Source organism: Bubalus kerabau, chromosome 7 (assembly GCF_029407905.1).
Source record: "Bubalus kerabau isolate K-KA32 ecotype Philippines breed swamp buffalo chromosome 7, PCC_UOA_SB_1v2, whole genome shotgun sequence".
NCBI classification, from domain to species: domain Eukaryota; kingdom Metazoa; phylum Chordata; class Mammalia; order Artiodactyla; family Bovidae; genus Bubalus; species Bubalus kerabau.
Genome location: NC_073630.1, coordinates 33,942,929 through 33,964,423, shown reverse-complemented (window position 1 = coordinate 33,964,423; position 21,495 = coordinate 33,942,929). Strand labels below are relative to the sequence as shown.

At 40.2% G+C, this 21,495-nt stretch overlaps 1 protein-coding gene and 1 long non-coding RNA gene across 24 annotated transcripts in view; one reads left to right on the top strand and one right to left on the bottom strand.

Annotated features, from left to right (window-relative positions):
* Positions 1-21,495, bottom strand: part of ANK2 (ankyrin 2) — a 285,421-nt gene that overhangs the window by 89,698 nt on the left and 174,228 nt on the right. For 15 of the 19 annotated variants that reach the window (XM_055588009.1, XM_055588008.1, XM_055588011.1 and 12 more), the window contains 7 exons: positions 21,140-21,337; positions 16,936-17,034; positions 16,289-16,387; positions 9,983-10,180; positions 5,502-5,600; positions 4,402-4,500; positions 717-815 (listed from right to left, as the gene is read on the bottom strand). In XM_055588009.1, the coding sequence (XP_055443984.1) occupies positions 717-815; positions 4,402-4,500; positions 5,502-5,600; positions 9,983-10,180; positions 16,289-16,387; positions 16,936-17,034; positions 21,140-21,337 (891 nt within the window). The remainder of the gene's footprint in view (positions 1-716; positions 816-4,401; positions 4,501-5,501; positions 5,601-9,982; positions 10,181-16,288; positions 16,388-16,935; positions 17,035-21,139; positions 21,338-21,495) is intronic. The other 4 variants (XM_055588003.1, XM_055587999.1, XM_055588004.1 and 1 more) reach the window with 1 other exon arrangement.
* Positions 36-16,971, top strand: LOC129657632 (uncharacterized). Of its 5 annotated transcripts, none has more exons than XR_008716918.1 (4): positions 36-192; positions 903-1,058; positions 1,320-1,402; positions 16,947-16,971. It is a non-coding gene; the product is annotated as an uncharacterized LOC129657632 (long non-coding RNA). The 5 variants fall into 5 exon arrangements; XR_008716917.1 differs by lacking the exon at positions 16,947-16,971 and adding an exon at positions 5,032-5,488; XR_008716916.1 differs by lacking the exon at positions 16,947-16,971 and adding an exon at positions 4,061-4,264.

The window sequence follows — 21,495 nt, the reverse complement described above, 5'->3', positions numbered from 1 at the left end:
CAACAAGCTGCATCTGCCTGCTCTAATAAGAAGCACTCGATTGCTTTAACCCTGAGGTTGTCAAGCAAGCGCTCCGAATTCTGTACTGTGCTTAGGAGAGTCACCTTTGAATCCAGAAGGAGGCCTCCGAAGAAAACTATTCAAGAATCAAGTACACTCAGTCCTCATCAGAAGTCAGGCCATCTGCTGCAGGTAAGATGTTACCACAGGGAACGCGGCAACATATTTAGCTACAGCTGTGCAGAAGTTCTCCGTGCAGCAAAAGAACACAAGCAAGCAACTGAGGCCCCAGGCCAGGCCACTGGGGATCTCTGTTGGTTTAATTGCACCGCTTAGTTTACATTTCAATGGCTCCACATCCCAAAGAGCTTCGTTGGAGCCAGCGGGCTCGGAAAGCCTACTCCCTTAAGAAGATCTGGCGGGAGGGGTGGACTCTGCTCCCAGCGGAGAGCCAGCTGGAAGCCGAGCCAGCTTCCGCAGCCCGAGCCCAGGACCCCTCCCGGGAGGGAAGACTGAGTCAGGCCGCTGCGCTCCCTCCCGGGACCAGCGCTCTCAGAAATCACATGCTGATTTCTGGAAATCCCGGGCTTTCCCCCCGAGTGCGGAGGTTTAAAAAGGATGTGGGGGGTTGGGGGACTCAGCTCCGCCAAGCGGCTCCCGGGAAGGGGGATTCTAAGTCAATCAAAGGCAAAGAGGGGCAGCCGGCGCCCCCTTACCGCGGTGGTGGCGTTGGGCTTGGCCCCGTGCTGCAGCAAAACGTTGATGATGTGCGTGTGGCCCTGCTGGGCGGCCTGGTGCAAAGGCGTGTAGCCATTCTGTAGACGACGGCAGCGGCGGCGGACGCAGCAGGGGTGTGCGGGAGAAGGAAGAAAACTAGTTAGCCTTCATTTTGAATTTCTTAGTCTTATTTACACCCAAGTCGGCGCGGAGTCCTGTTTCTCTGGAGCAAGATATCACCAGCAACCCATTTTCTCAGCAGCAAAACTCCCTCACACCTTATGGTCCGCTAAACAAAGAGGCTGGCTTCTGAAATGAGCAAGATCAACAGACTCCAAATGGTAACTATTATTATGTTTTCACCAATTAGCATTCTAATTAGCATTCACAATGGATATGCTGAGCGAGGAGATATTATAATGAGGAAGAGTATTATCACAGTGACTCCTTCCCTAGGAAAAATGGGAGCATCAACTGTTAACTCAAACTTAGGATCATACAAACCAGTTTGTTCATTGTAACTTCCTGCGTCACTAACCTCTGGGCTAGCTTTAGCAATTCTAAACCAGTGACAGTAAATCGAAATCTTCTATTCCTTTCAGAAAATCTTCAAAGATGTACACACTTAACAGAAGACTTCATTGGAAGCTGAGTGACCCACTTTCAAATAAAAACTCCTTTAAAAGTAGGTTCTTTTAAACATTCTGGTCTAAACTTTCACTTAGATGAAAGTTCTGCAACTGTGATTTGTAAAAAATTGAGGTTAGTGAGAAGCCAATCTTGCTCAGAACTCTAGTGAGTTCTAGGTGTGGTACAGATTGGTTGCATGCGGACATCAATTCAAGCAAACAGCACAGTGAACCGGTAATAGCTGTCGTGTCCTAAGCACCCATTTTATGCCAGATATTGGACCTTATATTTATTCTCGTAATCTTTACTACCATTCTGAAAATGAGGGTGCTTGGTACATAGCAGGTGTCTTACAAATGAGTTCATGAACAAATGAGTGAATGCATGAATATTGTCTCCCTATTTCAGAGATGATGAAACTGAAAATAACGGGGCTAAGTAATTTGTTCACAATCATTCTAGGTTCAGATCCGAGGTAGAAGATCATGAAGACAATGACCATCAGATTACTTTTTTATTGTCTCCCTGCCTCACCCCTGATAAAATTTTATCTGTATATGTCAGACCCCAGGGTCCTGGGCTCTAAGTTCTGAGTAGCCCATTCATACCTTAAACGTGTAAGAGTATACATCCCCTATTTCCAGTGTCACTACCTCTTCATGACCAACATTTGCTTCTCCTGTCTACATCAAGTGACTATCCCTATGCTGTTAAAAAGAAAACTACGGGCCCAAAATAGAGTCATTTATGCCAGGCAACCCCACCACATTGGGGCTTAATACCTAACCTAATAGAAGCTTCAACCTCCCCAGAAATGTCGTCTTAATTGGTCAGTCAGGAATTTTCTGGTCAGCACCAAGGAGATAATCTGCCACGTGGGCCCCCTGCATACAAGGAAGATGAGGTAATCTGCCACTGAGACCCCTTTTGTCTGCCATACATAGGTTACCTTTTTTTTTTTTTTTCTTTACGACTTCCTTGTTCAGCATTTAAAAACCCTTCCCTTTCTGTCTTCCTTGGGAACTCCTCCCTACTTGCTAGATGGATGCCACCAATTCATGAATCATTCAGTAAAGCCAACTAGAGCTTTAAAATTTACTTGACTTAAAAGACTTTTAAAAAAGCACCGCACAGGGTGCCACTTGATCCTGTCTGTGCTCTCACTTGGGCCTTTCCATCCATGGGGATGTACTGTATGTGTGAGTCTGTCTGAGGATCTCTCAGACTGGAATGTCATCAGCTCAGCCTTGTCTGCTATATATCCTTGTAATGGGATGACTCCAGGAAACCTGGAACTATAAATCAACTTCAGGGACTCTGAAAACATAGCTGTTGTAGGCACTCTGCTCTCAAATCAGGCAATCCATGGATATTTCAGGAGCATAAAATAAGTAATATTTCTTTTCTTAAAAAATTTTTTCCTTTCCATTGTGTTTATAAATACTACACTAAAGTTTTACAAATTTTTCCAAATTTTTATACCAAGTGATGAACGTTTGAAGAGTAAAGGAAACACACATATTTTCATAGCAACAAAACAATTTGTAGTAACTATGGTTACATATGAGATGTGAGGAAGAAAACTAAATTTCTCCTCCAAAAGTGTCATTCTATGTGAAAACATTCTGAAGTGTTTATTAAAAGACTGTCCTTTGAGGTATGGATCAATCCACTCCTCTGAAGATATATGAAAAGCTACTTCCAACTGCAAGTAAAATCTACATAGTTCACTTTTTAAAAACCTTGAAAGTTAAACTGAGATTTTTCTCCAGATGTCCATTTGAATGCAGATCAAACCCGAGGGAGACAAATGATGCTATCCAGACCACATGTTTGGCTTCTCAATATTATAACTCTTTCAACAAACACCTAAGATAAAAATATAGTAAATATTTTCAAGTTCTGCCAAAATCTCATTGCATAGCTGCATTAGGCCTTACAAGAGAATACCTGGATTCCAAAAGTCTTTCGTGTAGTACTTGTATGTGAACTGACTCAGCCAAAATGGTATTACACATTAATGCCTGAGGGAGACCTCATGTTGGAGCTTTCAAATATGTCTCCAAGTACAGTTTCATGAGAACTCAAGAATTGCTCAGAAAGTAGGCAGTCACCATTCTTGCTCGAGTCAGATTAGAAGTTTTGTATCTCAAATGTTAATAGTACAATTTTAAAAATAACTTTAATTCACTTACAAATATGCTTATGTATAGACATGCTTTTGTTTATGCTGCAAAGAGGATATGAAAAAGCTAACTTCTGAAATTTGTTGTTTCTAGTTAGTATCATCTTGAATGATGACTGAAAAATCCTGAATGTGCTCACAGTAATTTACTTGCGCCTACTCACGTAGCTGAAAATTAGGGATTTGTGATACATAAATGATGCAATTACATACATTTTTGGACTAAAAACATTGGAGCTCCTAGGTTACACTATGCATAGTACCAATATTTTACCCATTTCTCTTCCCTTGAAATAATCTGAATGTGCTGAAGTGTGGTGTTATGTTCCCATCATGCTTTGCAGGATAGAGCCCTTCAGATTATACTGTGAAACATACTCAGCTCTACATTGTCCTTGAAAACTCCCAGCCCAGGCTTACATATTACTGCCTCACTGAGCATGACCACGTGGTATCCCAAATGTGACAGAGTTCATTCAGATGACAGGCAGGCAGTCCAGGCAGCCTAATTGTATTTTCTCACTACAGGATGAAGGCTGGGGGAAGGGGGTCAAGGCTCTGAAACAAGGTAAAGGAAATTGGCCTGAACATCAAGATGTTCTTGCTGGCATCTATTGCATCCTGCAGCGAATTGTTAAATCGATGTCAGCTACTTGAACTTCCTAACAGAAGTAGTTCTGAAGCTGACCTACATGGCTGTCAAAGGTTATTAAAAAGAAAAGTCTCAAACAATTGCACAAAGCTTCGTGGCTTATTCAAAATCACTAGAAGCACTAAAAGGAAAATATGTAACTATGGTGAGCTAGTGAAGTGTCCCTATGGCTGAACCAATGGCTTACAGAAAACAGAAATGAGTACAAGTATTTTACCTTGGTTTTTGCATTGACATTTGCTCCCTGCTTCAGAAGGAAGTTGACCATTTTCACGTTTCCATAGTGACAGGCCACAATTAAAGGAGTGTAACCAAGCTATAAAGAATAATAAATAAATTACTACTCCAGTGGTTAAAACTGAAGGGGAGAGGGATTAGGGAGAACTTCAGTTCTGGTAGGATTGGTAGAAATTCTATTTGCTTGTACAGATATTACTTAGCAGATGATATATACATCCTATGGATATAGAGATGGACAGGAGCAGACCCCTGAGCACAGGAACTTAATGCAGCACAAGAGATCCATCACTGGGCAACTTAATCTGACAAAGAGCTAAGAGAAAGACACAAATAATAGGCTCTGAAAACACGGAAGAGAGACTGAGTCTAATAGGATCCAGAGGAGATGCACAGAAAACATAGAATTTTTTGTTTTTGCTCACCTATGAGAATAAGATGAGCGCGTAGAATTTAATGACATAGAGAAAAGCTGTTTAGAAATCAAGGACATGGAGGCAAGCAGGCACAGGAAGAAGAAAGGAAGTCATATTGCCTAACACATGTGATGAGGCTGCTGCTGCTTCTGCTAAGTTGCTTCAGTTGTGTCCGACTCTATGCGACCCCACAGATGGCAGCCCACCAGGCTCCCCCGTCCCTGAGATTCTCCAGGCAAGAACACTGGAGCGGGTTGCCATTTCTTCTCCAATGCATGAAAGTGAAAAGTGAAAGTGAAGTCACTCAGTCATGTCCGACTCTTGGCGACCCCATGGACTGCAGCCCACCAGGCTCCTCCATCCATGGGATTTTCCAGGCAACAGTACTGGAGTAGGGTGCCATTGCCTTCTCTGATGTGATGAGGGGGAGAGGGTAAACTTAAGCCTGCAAAGTTGGAATCCTTTGGTATCTTTTGCTATCCATTTTGACTTGATTCCAGCAAAAATGGAGAACCATTAAATATTTGTGAGCAGAGAACGCCACAGTTGAATCAGAATGGCCATCTGAAGAGGCAGGGACTTGGACTTCGGGTGACATGATTGCGGGCTACTGGGAATCATCCAGGTTAGAACCTGTCCCGATATCAACAGTGATTGGCTTTACCTTTGTGTGAGCATCCTGGTCAGCCCCATGCTTGGTGAGAATATCAGCAACATTCACTTTATCTTCCTGTGCTGCAAGGTGTAAAGATGTGAGTCCACTCTATGGAGAGAATGAAAGCAAAGGGGTACATTTGAAGAAGAAAATACACAGTAGCATCTATAATAGCATGTAGTGAAAAAAATCCTGGAAAATTCAGAACTGCTCCCTAGAAACTGCATCTTTTGATATCTAAAACAAACCCTTCAAGTGAATATAACTTTCCATCAAAGACATGCTCTCTAAGCTAATCAACACTGCCCTCAAATTACATTTTCTGTATTGGATACTTATATTATGATGTGAGATTTTAAAATAACCCAGCTAATAAGCTTCCAAACAACATTCATTTCAAACCGGTTCTGATTCTCCTGCTGAATCTATTTATTCACATGAATAATTGATCAACCAATTACTGCTGCTGCTGTTGCTGCTAAGTTGTTTCAGTTGTATCCGACTCTGTGCGACCCCATAGACAGCAGCCCACCAGGCTCTCCATCCCTGGGATTCTCCAGGCAAGAACACTGGAGTGGGTTGCCATTTCCTTCTCCAATGCATGAAAGGGAAAAGTGAAAGAGAAGTTGCTCAGTCGTGTCTGACTCCTAGCGACCCCATGGACTGCAGCCTACCAGGCCCCTCCGTCCATGGGATTTTCCAGGCAAGAGTACTGGAGTGGGGTGCCACTGCCTTCTCTGCAACCAATTACTACTTCTACTTTACAACTGCAGCAATAATGTATATTTTCATCAGTAAAACATCACATCAATGTAAAAAACATCCAGAGTTACGGGAAATGAGTTCAGAATAAATTTCTCCAGCACCCAAAGACAGAATACTATTTTAGGGATTTACTTAAGTGTTAAATAGTGACCTGATCACTCATATATCACAGCATATATTTGGCCAGTTATATGTACATTTCCTGGCATATGTACATCAAGTAATTAAGTAATTAGGCATGCAAATAAAGTACAGTTAAGAATTAATGAAAAAATAGAGAAAGGAGGGAAAAGTGATTTATTCAGTCAGTGCCACAATCTGACAGCCTCACTACATATGCAAGTATCTCCCATCAAGCAAAACTGAAATTTAAAGGGTATCTTTAAAACCTAAATCACTTGTACGTTTAAAACGTGTTTTTTGAGTACCTCTCATATGCCAGGAAGTGTCCTAGACACTTGAATACATCAGTGAACAAAAGCCTCTGCCCTTTTAGAACTTACATTCCAGCTAACAGGATATTCATACCACATGTTCATCTCCTGCTGTTATTGTTCAAACACCTAGTGTATTTCTCCTCTCCCGGTGCATCTTGCATCTGCATGCTGCGGTATCATATTTGTCCTCTGAGTTGGCACGCCCACTCCCCGAGTTCATAGCCAATCAAAGCGTCTCAACCATGGCCTGCAGGCCGGCTCTCCTACAGTCTGCTTGGGTTGATAAATCTAAAGCATGATCTTCAAAATTCATGCTCTCTAGCCATGGTGTTACTTCTATAAACTGACAAGTTCTCTGACCTTTAAAAAATCGAAGTAATATTTACAGAGGAAAAAAAAAAGAAAAAGATTCTCCAACTAGAGAAAGGGCTTTATATTTAAGAGTCTGAGGCCTTTTAATTTTTAGAATCCTGGCTGAGCTCAGCTTTGAGTTTCATAAACCATAAGAATGAGATGGAAGATACACCCTTCTGCATTAAAATGTTATCATTCCTAAACAAATAGTATATAGTCCTAAAGTATAAACATTATGAATATGAGGACAAAGCAGATTTTTCTTCATACTGTTATTCTCTATATTAAAATAGAAAACATAAAATTATTTCTCCTTAGAAATAATCAGTCTTTTAAAAATGTTACTGAAGTGATCATTAAATGAAGTAATCATCAGATGTCTCAAAGGCATCTTTAATGGCATTTCAAATGTACGTGCTGATTTCTACATTATTTGCAGAATGGATTTTTTACAATATAAGATGGCAAACTAACAACCAGTGTTAAAATCCTCTACAGTTTATTATGGTAAATTTTCATGCCTAAATTATGTAAACCTTCCTAATAAATTAAGAAAACAGAAAATGTTGAAAGTTCTTTTCAAAAAAAAGTAATCTATTTCCTAAGATGCACTGGCAAACTCTACAATTGGTTCTATTATTAGATGGGTGATTGGATAAGGAATGAAATATCTATTTCTGTATTATAGTTCTTACTGAGGAATAGTCACTTAGAGCATATTAGTTGATTTTAGTTGACCTTTCTTCGTGGCCACACTGAGTGGCATGAGAGATCTTAGTTCTCAAACCAGGGATTGAACCCATGCGCCCTTCAGTGGAAGCATGGATTCTTAACCACCAGACCACCAGGGAAGTCCCTGACTTTAGTTGGTCTATTTAAGATAAAGAATATATGTAGTTTTAAAAAGCAATGGGAAATTTATTATCAGCTTTGCTTATTATCTAAGATACCTTCACAGTTGCATTTTCCTATATTTATTTCATATAAATTTATTATTATAATTTAGAAAATAAATAACACCAACCAAAAGGCAAGATTATATTTTTCGATATCATATTGTTATTCAGATATATCTTAACATATTTACTGAAGTTTTACTCCAGTAACAAATACATCATCATTGACCTTTAGGAAATCACCCAATATTGAAATCATGTTATACAGATAACATAAACACTTTGTGGTTCAAATGGAATATTTTTCTCCATTGCTGAGTGGAGAAAATATTCAAAAATACTCACTACGTATTTGTTGACTGCTAAAATTGTCTCAAAAGAAGTAATATGTTTAAAAGAATACCATCAGAGAGGACAGAGCAAACTGATTCTAGATATATGTGTGCCATTTTTATGAATTAAAAATTACACCATCAGAAGCACAGCGTGATCAGTTTCATGAAATGTCAATTCTACTCAAATTTTTGCATGATTCGTTTATGGGTTTCTTGTGTTTATTTTCGAATGAAGATTTGTTTTTAATGGACAATAAACATATGACTCATTTGTGTACTGATGTAAAATGAAATATTCTACCACTGGTTTCATGATGAAACTGTCCCCAGGGAGCTAAGAGACCACCTGAGCCCCATGATTTTAATAATCACAAGGAAATCCATGCCCCAGACTTTAAGGATTGTCTGGCTGACACACTGAATTTCACCATAAAGCTTCATCATGTTCATTCTTGTTAAAAATGCAAATATCTTTTGGAGGGTTAAGCCTATAATTAGTCTCACCATACTTTAAAAAAGGATCTCTGAGGCCTTTTGATAGAGAAGAGAGAAATGCATAAGGGCAAGGAATGTACTGGAACACTTCTGAGTGATTAAGGCACAGAACAGGACTCTGGAGGCAGTCGAGACAACCTGTCTTTTTCACAGCTCTTTCTAAAGGATATAAGCTACATAACCTATTTACAAATGTTATTACGACCAACTTACAATTGAGTCTCCAAAAGTAATAATTAACTCAACAGTGAGATGTGGAAAGTATCTTATTTGTTTATTTGTGGGAAATTCTAAGAAACTTAACTTTCACTAAACCCACACCATGTGTTTAAAAAAAAGCATCAGAAGATGTAAACAATGAGCTAACTTATAAACAGGCTCCAATATTTTTGTTTCTCAGCAGCTGGTTCCAATGGAGTACAAAGAAGTGTTAAAAAAAAAGATAAGATACATAAATAGACAGGGTTATGGATATATATGGAGAAAGACTGGCATGTACTTGCAAAAATTTTAATATATTTTTCCGACATGTCCCTGACTTGTTCTATTATAGTTAATACACTTGTCCACAAAGGCTATTCTCTGGAGAGATGCTTTATTAAAAACACTGATTCTCTGACCACCACCATAGCCACCCAAGCTAAGCAGAAATCATTATTTTACTGAGTTCCCCGCTACTGATCAACAGGTGCCTCTGATGCTCAGTCCCGCTGAGAATGACTTGGGTCGCAGGCACAGAACAACAGCTTAAAAGCAAGTGTTTGGACTGGGCCCCAGATGAAACAGCCAACTCTCCTCTCTCTCTGGAATCTGGAAGTAGGGCCAGCAGGTTCTATAGCAATCTGGACAGCTGCTTGAGCTGCGGTGATACTAACTCTTGGAGGCAACAAGATAGCCTCTCTGGTCACAGACATAGAGAAGCAAAGGGAGCAGGCGCACAGAGAGAGGAAAATGACACCAACTTGCCGGAAATGTCAAGACACAACCAGAAAGCCTTCCAGGCAGAGTCTGTGAGCCTCGCCCCTCACTTCCTTCTGATTTTCCAGCCCCTCATAAGGCTTGACTCCGTTGCTACCCTTGAATTCTATAAGATATTCCTGTTTCTCTCCAATACACGCCCCCTTTTTGTTTCAAATTGTCTTAGATTGGTTTCTATTTACGTTCACTCAAAAGACTCTTCGCAAAAGCAAGAGGCCAAACTGGAATACCTTGGTTGACATGTGGATATTGGCTCCCTTATCCAGAAGCAAGGTGACCATATCTGTGTGTCCCTCCTGCGAGGCCAGATGGAGTGGAGTGACTCCTTGCTTCGTCACGATGTTCGTCTCTGCTCCGTAGCTCAGGAGTGTGGAAGCTATCTGCATTTGATTCTTCTTGGCAGCGATATGTAAAGGAGTGTAGCCATTCTAAAAAAAATAAAAACAAAAAAACACACCTATGTTGTAAGCTTAGCAATCCCCCTGATGTATGCCTAATGGAAATAAGATTCTCTAATCAATAGAAAAGTTAAAAAGTAAGGTTATAAGAAATCCAAATTCTTGCTCATCATAAGTTTCAGTCCAATAACACCCAAATCTTTGCAAACCATTCTACTATATTTATAAGACAGATATAGACACAAATGCCCCAAAGCTTAAAATCTCCACATCATAATGCTGCTCCTGAAGAACAACAAGCCAGATTCCTCATCTACATCACCGTCCTTTAAATACCTGGAGATGGTTTTCATATCTCCCTTTAGTCTTCTCTTTTTCAGTTTAAATTTCCCATTCCTTCAACTACTCCTGACAGAAGCCCCATTTCTAGAGTTCTCCATTGAGGAGGATCTGCTTTGAACTGACTCTACTTTGTTAATATACTTTAGATATGATTTTAATAACAGAATAAAACAACATTATTCCCATGATCTTGTTATAACACCCCTACTAATGTGCTTCTAGTTGGAGTGTACTTTTTAATCATTTAACAACTATTTAGTATGTGCCTACCATAGCCAGGCAGTGTGTGTGGTGTGGTGAAAAAGATTTCTGTTGTTATTGTTCAGTTGCTAAGTCATATCCAACTCTTTGCGACCCCATGGACTGTAGCACACCAGGCCTCCCTGTCCTTCACCATCTCCAGGAGTTTGCTCAAATTCATGTCCATTGAGTCAGTGATGCTATCTAACCATCTCATCCTCTGCCACCCTCTTCTCCTTTTGCCTTCAATCTTTCCCAGCCTCGGGGTCTTTTCCAGTGAGTTGGCTCTTGGCCTCAAGTGGGCAAAGTATTGCTGCTTCAGCTTCAGCATCAGTCCTTCCAATGAATATTCAGGGTTGATTTTCTTTAGGATTGACTGGTTTGATATCCTTGCTATCCAAGAGACTCAGGAGTCTGAGAGTCTTCCACAGTTCCACAATTCAAAAGCATCAATTCTTTAGTGCTCAGCCTTCTTTATGGTCCAACTCTCACATCTGTACATGATTACTGGAAAAACCATAACTTTGACTATACGGACTTTTGTCAGCAAAGTGATGTCTCTGCTTTATAATACTCTGTCTAGGTTTGTCAAAGTTTTCCTTCTAAGAAGCAAGAGTCTTTTAACTTTATGGCCGCAGTCACTGTGGGAAGTGATTTTGGAGCCCAGGAAAACAAAGTCTGTCTCTGTTTTCACTTTTCTTTCTTTTCTCTATTGGCCATGAAGTGATGGGACCAGATGCCATGATCTTTTAAATGTTGAGTTTCAAGCCAGCTTTTTCACTCTCCTCTTTCACCTTTTCATCAAGAGGCTCTTTAGCTCCTATTCACTTTCTACCATTAGAGTAGTATCATCTGCATTTCTGAGATTGTTATTTCTCCCAGAAATCTTGATTCCAGCTTGTGATTTATGCAGTCTGGCATTTCACATGATGTACTCTGCATATAAGTTAAATAAGCAGGGTGATAATATACAGCCTTGTCATACTCCTTTCATAATTTTGAACCCGTCTGTTGTTCCATGTCCAGTTCTAACTGTTGCTTCTTGACCCAAATACAGATTTCTCAGGAGACAGGCAAAGTGATCTGATATTCCCATCTCTTTAAGAACGTCCAGTTTGTTGTGATCCACACAGTCAAAAGCTTCCACATAGTCAATGAAGCAGAAGTAGATGTTTTTTTCTGGAATTCCCATGCTTTCTCCATGATCCAATGGATGTTGGCAATTTGATCTCTGGTTCTTCTGCTTTTCTAAATCCAACCTGTATATCTGGAAGCTCTCAGTTCACATACTCAAAGCCCAGCTTAAGGGATTTTGAGCATTATCTTGCTAGTATGTGAAATGAGGACAACTGTATGGTAGTTTGAACATTTTTTGGCATTGCCCTTCTTTGGAATTGGAATAAAAACTGACCTTTTCCAGTCCTGTGGCTGTGCTGAGTTTTCCAAATTTGCTAACATATTGAGTGCAGCACTTTCACAGCATCATCTTTTAGGATTTGAAATAGCTCAGCTGGAATTCCATCAAAGCTAGAACACATTCTAGCTTTGTTCATAGTGATACTTCCTAAGGCCCACTAGACTTCACACTCCAAGATGTCTAGCTCTAGGTGAGTGATCACACCATTGTGGTTATCTGGGTCATTGAGACCTATCTTATATGTAGTTCTTCTGTATATTCTTGCCACCTCTTCTTAATCTCTTCTGCTTCCTTTAGGTCCTTACCGCTTCTGTCCTTTATCATGACCATTCATGCATGGAATGTTTCCATGATATCTCCAGCTTTCTTAAAGAGAAGTCTGATCTTCCTCACCTCATTCTATTGTTTTCCTCTATTTCATTGCATTGTTCATTTAAGAAGGCCTTCTTATCTCTCCTTGCCCTTCTCAGAAACTCTCCATTCAGTTTGGTATATTTTCCCCATTTTCCCTTGCCTTTCACTTCTCTTCTTTCCTCAGCAATTTGTAAAGCCCTCTCAGACAACTATTTTGCTTTCTTGCGTTTCCTTTTCTTTGGAATGGTTATGGTCATGGCCTCCTGTACAATATTATGGGCCTCAGTCCATAGTTCTTCAGGCACTCTGTCTACTAGATCGAATCTCTTGAATTTATTCATCATCTCCATTGTATATTAAATAAGGGGTTTGATTTAGGTTAGATCTGAACGGCCTAGTGGCTTTCCCTACTTTCTTCAATTTAAACAATAAAATCAGCTTATATTAATCTTGTGGTCAATTAAAATCCTCAACCTCCTATTTGTCTCTAAAAGCTACTCAAAGGTAGAAACATGAGGCTACTAGTTTTACATGGGAGCTTGTGGAGAGAACCAGAAACCAGAGGAAGTCAGACTTTGCTTATAACAGCCTAAGTTTAAACCTCATACGTGGTTAAAAGGACAAACAGATTAACAAAACTCTGGAACAAGTGTGTCTGGAACCTACACAGTCTCCTTTCCTTTTCTTTGTCAATTCTGGTAGAATTTTTCATGAAAAACATGTGGTGGAAACTAAAAGCAGTGACTTGCCATTAATTGTGAGACACTGAAGGGAAGCACAGCATACTGATGAAGCGCTTCTTATGAGACTCCTGAAGTCTAACTGCAAAGTGTACCGAAAAATGAAAAGGGGCTTTGAGAATTTAAAAGGCCTTCTGTGTGGTCATGAAATCTGGATCCTCACACGGCCCTACGTTATCCCACTGTCTCCTTCTCTCCAAGTCAACAGAAGCATCTTTCAGTTCCAATGGACGTTTCCCTCTGAGCTGCTTGGGAAATTCAGCAGCTCTTCCTGGAAGCCTTTTCACAGGTCCCTTACGTTCCACGTGATCTAGGACACTGCACTCGAACCGTGGGCTCCACTGGATAAAAGAGCACAGAGATTATCGCGGACCCTATCAGTTTACACATTTCTTTTTTTTTTTTTTTTTGCAGTGGGCTTTCTTTCTTCAGCCCCAACTCTCCCCAGTCCTGTAGCACAGACTACCAAAGCTAAGCAAAGTATCAGTAAACCTACCAAGGTTAGGTAAAATCCGGGACTCATGTAGAGAAGGACAGAGAGGTTTTAAAAAAAAAAAAAAAAAAAAAAAAACCAACATAAGAGATCAAAGAGAATGCTAAGTTGTAGCAATATAAGAGGTCAGACTGTCCAGCAGATACTTAAACTGGTAGTCTGAAGAACCCTCCTAACTCCATATAGAGTCAAATTTGGGGGAACCAAATAAAGACAACAAACCCAATGAAGACTAAGAAATGATTCTGGAGTTTGCTAGAAAGAAGTAAAGAGGTTCCAGGATTCCAGGGACTGTGTGTGTGTATGGCAGGTGGGTGGGGTGGGGGATGGATGGGGTGGGGTTGGGGATGGATGGGGTTTGGGGGCAGTTAGGGCGCTGTAGTGAGCAGAGTGTCCAGAGTGGAAGCAGGGCTGGGGTCCGCCCACTGGCAGCCTCTTGGAGCAGCCTCAGAGCTATATGTGTGTGTGTGTGTGTGGCAGGTGGGGTGGGGTGGGGTGGGGGATGGATGGGGTGGGGTGGGGTGAGGTGGGGTGGGGGGATGGATGGGGTTTGGGGGCAGTTAGGGTGCTGTAGTGAGCAGAGTGTTGAGAGTGGAAGCAGGGCTGGGGTCCGCCCACTGGCAGCCTCTTGGAGCAGCCTCAGAGCTACAGGAGTCATGCTCCCTGACAAGCTGGGGCAGGCGAGCAGAAGACACTAGAGGAGCCTCCGAAACCCGCCCGCTGCAAACCCTGGAGCAGACGCTGCTCTCCCTAGTCTTAGGGACTCTGTATGTTTGCTCCTGAGTAAGGACCACATTTTGTCCAGGTGAGAGATCAAGGCTATATTTGTCTCTTTAGAAAAACCATACACAGTATAAGTTAGGTCTTCTCTCCCTGGTAGATTGAGAGTCTCTTGTCGGGGGAGAACATCCATTTTATAGTTTTACAACAACCCTTTCTTTATACATATGAAGAGTTCAGATAAAGAGTTGTGTTGGGTATTGACAAAGTCTTTCATATCTTTGTTTAAAATGTTCAGCCTAGAAAGTTAATGGAAAAAACACTGGGATGTTAAATGAGCAGGTATTTTTTATTCCATTGGGATAGTTGCTCAGTCTTCATTCTTTCATTAAAATTTACTGAGAACCTACATAATAGTGTATGAGACACCTCAGAGACATACAAATATGAATACAACATGATTACTGTGCTCAAATAGTTTATAGTCTAGTAAGAAGAAAGACATTTTACGACAAATGCAGAATTGATGACATTATAGAGAAAAGGGGTTATAAATAAGAATAGTATGTGCAATAATAAAATATGTCCTGCTCTTTTGATAAACATCACAAGCTATATATTTGTAACAATAAAATATGTATATACATATTTACACATACACATATAGGCACATATGTAGGTATGGGTACAAAGTTTAAGTATTTGTAATAGTTTATCATATATAACATTTTTATATACAAAATATTATACAAAATATACTTCTAAATAGAGTATTCCATTTTATTACATATGTATAATGTATATAATTTAAATAGACATGTGAGTATATATGTACATATTGCTATACTAGAAGAGGGATAATTCTCTCTCTAATGCTTTGGGATACAATAGACCTAGTAGTTAAGAGCTGGCTCTAAAGTCCGACTGTCTGAGATCAAATCCTAGCTCTGTCAATTCTTAGTCATGTGACTTTGGACTTACAAACTAACCTATTTAAATCTCACTTCCTCATCTGTAAAATCAAAGTTATTACCCTCATCTCACAGGATCATTATGAAAGTAAAGGAGACATTGCATGTAAAGTCTTTGGCATATAGGTGGTAACAGCTGTTGCTCTATTATGTCATCTAATATACATGAATATTTTTCTACCACAATAAATAGTTTCTTTTTAAATAAACAAATAAACTCTGACATGTTTTCAATATATGTCTGCTTAATGAATAAATGCAGCAGACAATAATGACGTTAGGAGTTATGTGACATTCATGTGTATTTTCAGTGTAATAAAGAGGCAGCTCAAATGATAGAAACATCATCCAAAGGTTCAAATCTTAGTTGGAGCTCTTTTATGAGTTGCTGCTACACATACTTCCAAAATGCATTCCTAGACTAGAAATTTAAAAAGATGTATGCTATAGTTAACAAGAATGTAACATTTAAAAACCAAAGAGCATTTCATAGAGCACAGTGAAAATTCTGAGTCAGAAAAAATGAGCAAATAAAAGGGTGGGTGTATCACATTTGGTTTATACAAGAAAAGGAAAAACCTGAACTTATGTCAAAACTCATACTTCTGAGTCTAAAACACGGAGTCCTGGCAGTAAGAGTCATCTTTCCTGGCTCCTAGGCACATCTCCTTAATATTTGCTGACTTGTAAAAAATTTTAAAAGGTTTTGTGGAATCAAATGGAAGGGAAAAAATGTTAATACCAAAAGCTACTATCAGTACTAGTTGCAGTTATAACAATTCCATATGTTTAAAAACCAGTTCCCACGTGCTGTCAGATCAGTTACATCCTACACCTGTAAGCCCTTTCTGTGGTCCTCACCTTGGCCATGGCGTGAGGGGAAGCACCCTTCTCCAGTAACAGCAGCGCCACCTTCTGGTTGTCATAGTGAGCAGCAACATGGAGCGGGGTAAGGCCATTCTGTAAAGGGTGTGTTTAAGTTTCAGTATTAATAAATTAGCATTAGCTGCTGTAAAGCTGCCAGGATGCATGGAAAATGATACCGATTAAGTTCATGTTAATGCATTAATATAGTCAATAGGAAAAAATCAAAGTAAATATCTCATGATTTTCATATTAGAAATGTAACTAAAACTGAAAATGAGCAGTTGAGCTTACAATTAACACAGAACATCTGGATTCCACCATAAAAAAACGTCTAAAATGCCATGTAAGAATTATTACATTAACATTGCAAGGATTCTTTCTAATATAGAGAAGTTCTGGACCCTGTTGTTAAATCAACACACGTTTGAGACACAACTTTTTTAAACACCTTCAGAATCGGTATGTATGTGGACAGGTCACAGATAGACACCTGCATCATGTCTATTTGGCATAGATTCAACAATTACATTGATATTTCTTTCAGAAGACTGAGAAAAATATCTTGAAACAGCGATCCCCCAAGTTTTGAAATTAACCGAGTTATAGGCTAAGAACAAACATGCATTACTGAAAGCTTTTACCTTCCCCGCAGAATCTGCAGCAGCACGGCGTTGCAAGAGAAGTTTTGCCACATCCAGGCTCCCATACTTGGCAGCTACGTGCAAGGGGGTAAAACCCTTCTGAAAATGGGAAGAACAAAAGTAAAATGTAGCCCCTTCTGAAAATGGGAAGAACAAAAGTAAAATGTAGCATTTGTCTTTGTGACTGCTAACAAAATCGTTTTAACAAAACTTATTAAGCAAACTATGTTGATTCTCCACTTGGGAAAAATAATGGAAACATTAAATCTGTTAGTCATAAATGAGGACTAGAATAAGGAATAAAATTTAACAAGCAAGAGTTTGGCTTGACAGACTGGACAAAAGAAATCTTATTTTGAGGGCTTCGAGACTGAAATTGGACCTTATAGGCTTGGAATGTGCAAGGGTCAGTAAAATGGCTCTGATCTGTGAGTGGAAAAAAAAAAATCCTGTCTTTTTCTTACCTCTAAAATTAACAGGATTAAAACAATAGTGCCTTCTGTCCAGACTCTTTTTTCCTATTCTTTTTATAATACCTGAATTCCAAATTTCTTCATTTAAGGTTTAGGGTATTTTAGCAGTCATGATAAAAAAACAAATGATTTGTGATTCAGTTGATTGCATTTTCTGCAGAAATAGCAAGATAAATGGTGGACAGAGCAAAAAGTGTTCACCTTAAAAACCACCTCTCCTCCTGAATGTTATCCCTTTTCTCAGAAGACCCACACTTTATCTAATACCTTTTGGAAAATACGCTTTATTCTGGCATTCTATTGAGCTGATTAACACCAGACTAACTGTTGCTTTCCTACACGTTTGCATGTACAGATTCAATGTCTTGTGTGCCTAATCCACACCACTCTGTAATTAGCAGTGTGTTACAAATATAGCCAAGTTCCTGGACTCAGATCTCTAGGATGGCACAGCTCCTACACCATGATCTCAAATCCATCCTATTGGCCAGACAGTCTAACCACATGCTCTTCTGGCACTGGGGTGGGCGTGGGAGGATTCTAAAGCTGACCAGGGCTTGCAAAACACACACAACAAACATGCCTGGGTTAAGCGGTCTAAGATATGCTCTATCCTCCAGAGCACTTAGGCCCTCAGAATACAGAATACAGAACATCCCTCAAGAAACAACACTGCTTTCTCACGGTATCACTATACAAATTATTTTTAGCTAAGATGTCTTTTTTCCTTTTTGCTTTTTTTGAACCTTAGGTACTAGTCAGTCTTTGGAGGAAAGTAAATCTGCTTTTTCCAAGTGTGGGAAGAATATAAGAAGTCCATTTAAGCCAACATATGTTACTAATACTCTCCTCCCTACACACAATGACCGGGGTGACCCCCAGGGCGAAGTAGAGTTCTTTGAGATAAACCACGTGGTAAAGAAGAAAAAAAATAAACTTTTATCCTTAAAGTCTTGTTGGAATAGTGATCCAGCCCCTTTATAAATTTGGAAACTATTATTAGACAAGACTACATAGAATCTTTACTGTAGAATCACAAAATAGAGGGTGGAAAATCTTTCCTGAGTCACACATTTTCCTTCTTCCCCTATGTTAATCGCATCAGGATTTCACTTGCCCGCTGATATTTATAAACACTCACATAGCTTTAATAACGGAGAAGGCAATGGCACCCTACTCCAGTACTCTTGCCTGGGAAATCCCATGGACAGAGGAGCCTGGTAGGCTGCAGTTCATGGGGTCGCTGAGGGTCGGACACGACTGAGCGACTTCACTTTCACTTTTCACTTTCATGCACTGGAGAAGGAAATGGCAACCCACTCCAGTGTTCTTGCCTGGAGAATCCCAGGGACTGGGGAGCCTGGTGGGCTGCCGTCTATGGGGTCTCACAGAGTCGGACACGACTGAAGTGACTTAGCAGTAGCAGCAGCTTTAATAATGATGAGTCAACTACTCTTCAGAACCCCAGTCACTTCCACTGTTGAAGTGTTTTGTTTAATAGCTTCTTCTATTTAACTGTCGTAATTTAATATTGCTTTAGATATATCTTCGGAGAAGGCAATGGCACCCCACTCCAGTACTCTTGCCTGGAAAATCCCATGGATGGAGGAGCCTGGTAGGCTGCAGTCCATGGGGTCGCTAAGAGTCGAATACAACTGAGCGACTTCACTTTCACTTTTCACTTTCATGCATTGGAGCAGGAAATGGCAACCCACTCCAGTGTTCTTGCCTGGAGAATCCCAGGGATGGGGGAGCCTGGTGGGCTGCCATCTACGGGGTTGCACAGAGTCGGACACTACTGAAGTGACTTTAATTCTAAAATCTTTGAAAGACAAGGGACTATATTTTGTTCCCTATTTCTGTATTTTGCATATCTGAATTTCATTTATTTATCACCTTCGTCTGAGGAGACAATCACCCAACCTTTCTTGGGTTGCTATTGCTGCTATTCTTATTATTATTATGGAGTTGACCCTTGAATAAAATGGGTTTACACTGTGGGAGTTCACTTATATGCAGATTTTTTTCAATGGCAAATACTATGGTACTGCACAGTCTGCATTTGCCTGAATCAATGGCACCCCACTCCAGTGCTCTTGCCTGGAAAATCCATGGACAGAGGAGCCTGGTGGGCTGCAGTCCATGGGGTCGCAAAGAGTCGGACACGACTGAGTGACTTCACTTTCACTTTTCACTTTGATGCAATGGAGAAGGAAATGGCAACCCACTCCAGTGTTCTTGCCTGGAGAATCCCAGGGACAGAGGAGCCTAATGGGCTGCTGTCTGTGGGGTTGCACAGAGTCGGACACGACTGAGCGACTTAGCAAGGCTGCACAATGGATATGGAAGAAACCAGGATACAGAGGAAGTGCGGATGTGAAGACAGACTACAAGTTACATGAATATTTTCAACTGCATGAAGCGTGGGTACCCCTAACCTCCTCAGTGTTCAAGAATCAAACACACTTTTTCTTGTTTATGATTTTAAAAAAATTAAAAATACTTTCAACCCTTTAGATTTCAGCATTTGAATAACTACCAGTTTCTTACATCAAAACATGTTTTGCAGTCATAGGCAACCAGGTAGGTCACAATGGATAGTGGACTGCTTCTACCGCTAAGAGGACAGAAGCCACCGCAATACTTCAGTTTATACTTGAAAACTTCCTTCTCTCTCAGATGTAGTATTTATGTCTATTTATTATGAGCAAATTGAAGGTGTCTGTTTACAATCTGAATCACTGTTGGACTTGTCGGAATTATTTTACCCTGCAAACAATTCAGTTGTTGTAGGCTGTAACACGGCTCATTCTCCTCTTCTGGACTAGTTCATTTCTTTTGCTCCAGTAAATTGTGTTCATGTTTCATTCTAAGTCACATTCAAATAGTGGATCTCAAACAGAATGCGTCAAGTGGAAAAAAATTTGTCTGCCCTAGCATTAAACTTGGAACACAAGTAAAATTCTGTGATATGGATTTTCTTTAGAAAATCTAATTTTCTACTTAGATTAGAATTAGATTAAAATTGTCTAATTTTCTATTAGACAGTAGTGACTAATAAAGTGTGATTCTGCAGTCCACTTCTGTTTAACCACTGTGAGCTGGTTAAGAAGAAACCAGAAAAGGCGTGATCACTGACACCAAGGTTGGGAAAATGCAAGATTAAGTAAAGTGAACTTCTAGGTGATACTCTTGACAAACTCTTAACTCGTAACAAATACAGTACTGCTAGTCTAATCCAATGTTCTTTTCCTCACTAGGAATACTAGCTCAATGTTATTTGGGAATAGTATTTTTTTTTTCCTCGTGGCAATATATTACAGATTTTACCATGGAAAGTGAAGAGAATGTAGCCCCTGCTTTATGGAAATCATCTTAATTAAAGTTCTAGGGGGAATTCCCTGGCAGTCCAGTGGTTAGGACTCCACATTCCCACCGCAGAGAGCCCAGGTTTGATCCATGGTCAGGGAACTAAGATCCCACATCCAGACAGCCTGGCCAAAATAATAATAATAAAGTTCTAGAAATAACACTGGCATTAAATTAGGAGAAGAAAATCCAGCCCTCTTTATTGAAGATACTAGACGTAATATCACAATCCCCTTTGGTCATCTAGAAAATGAATCTCAAACATTCTAAGAGAAAGAAGTAAGCGGGAGGCTGATAGGAGCTCCGCCCTCCCTGCCTCTGTGACTCAGGGTTGCTCCTGGTCCTGAAGCCACTCCTCTTACCTTGGTAGCCAAGGAGTGGGCTGCCCCCGCTTCCAGGAGGACCGAGGCCACGTCTACCTGTCCTTCCCTGGCAGAGATGTGCAGTGGCGTGTACCCATTTGTAGTGGCCGCATCTGGATGAGCCATATGTTGCAGAAGCAGCTGAACAATTTCTGTCTTACCCAGGCGGGAGGCAATATGCAAAGGCGTCTGTTCCTCCTACAACTCAAGTCAAGTAAAAAGTTAGTGCCAGGATACACCGAACTTTACCAATAGCGCATTTTACCCAGATGTTTCATGATGTCTCCTCGGAATCTCTAGGAATCTCTACCCCAAAGGAAATTATTTCAACTCTGACCACAGTTTATATATCTTGT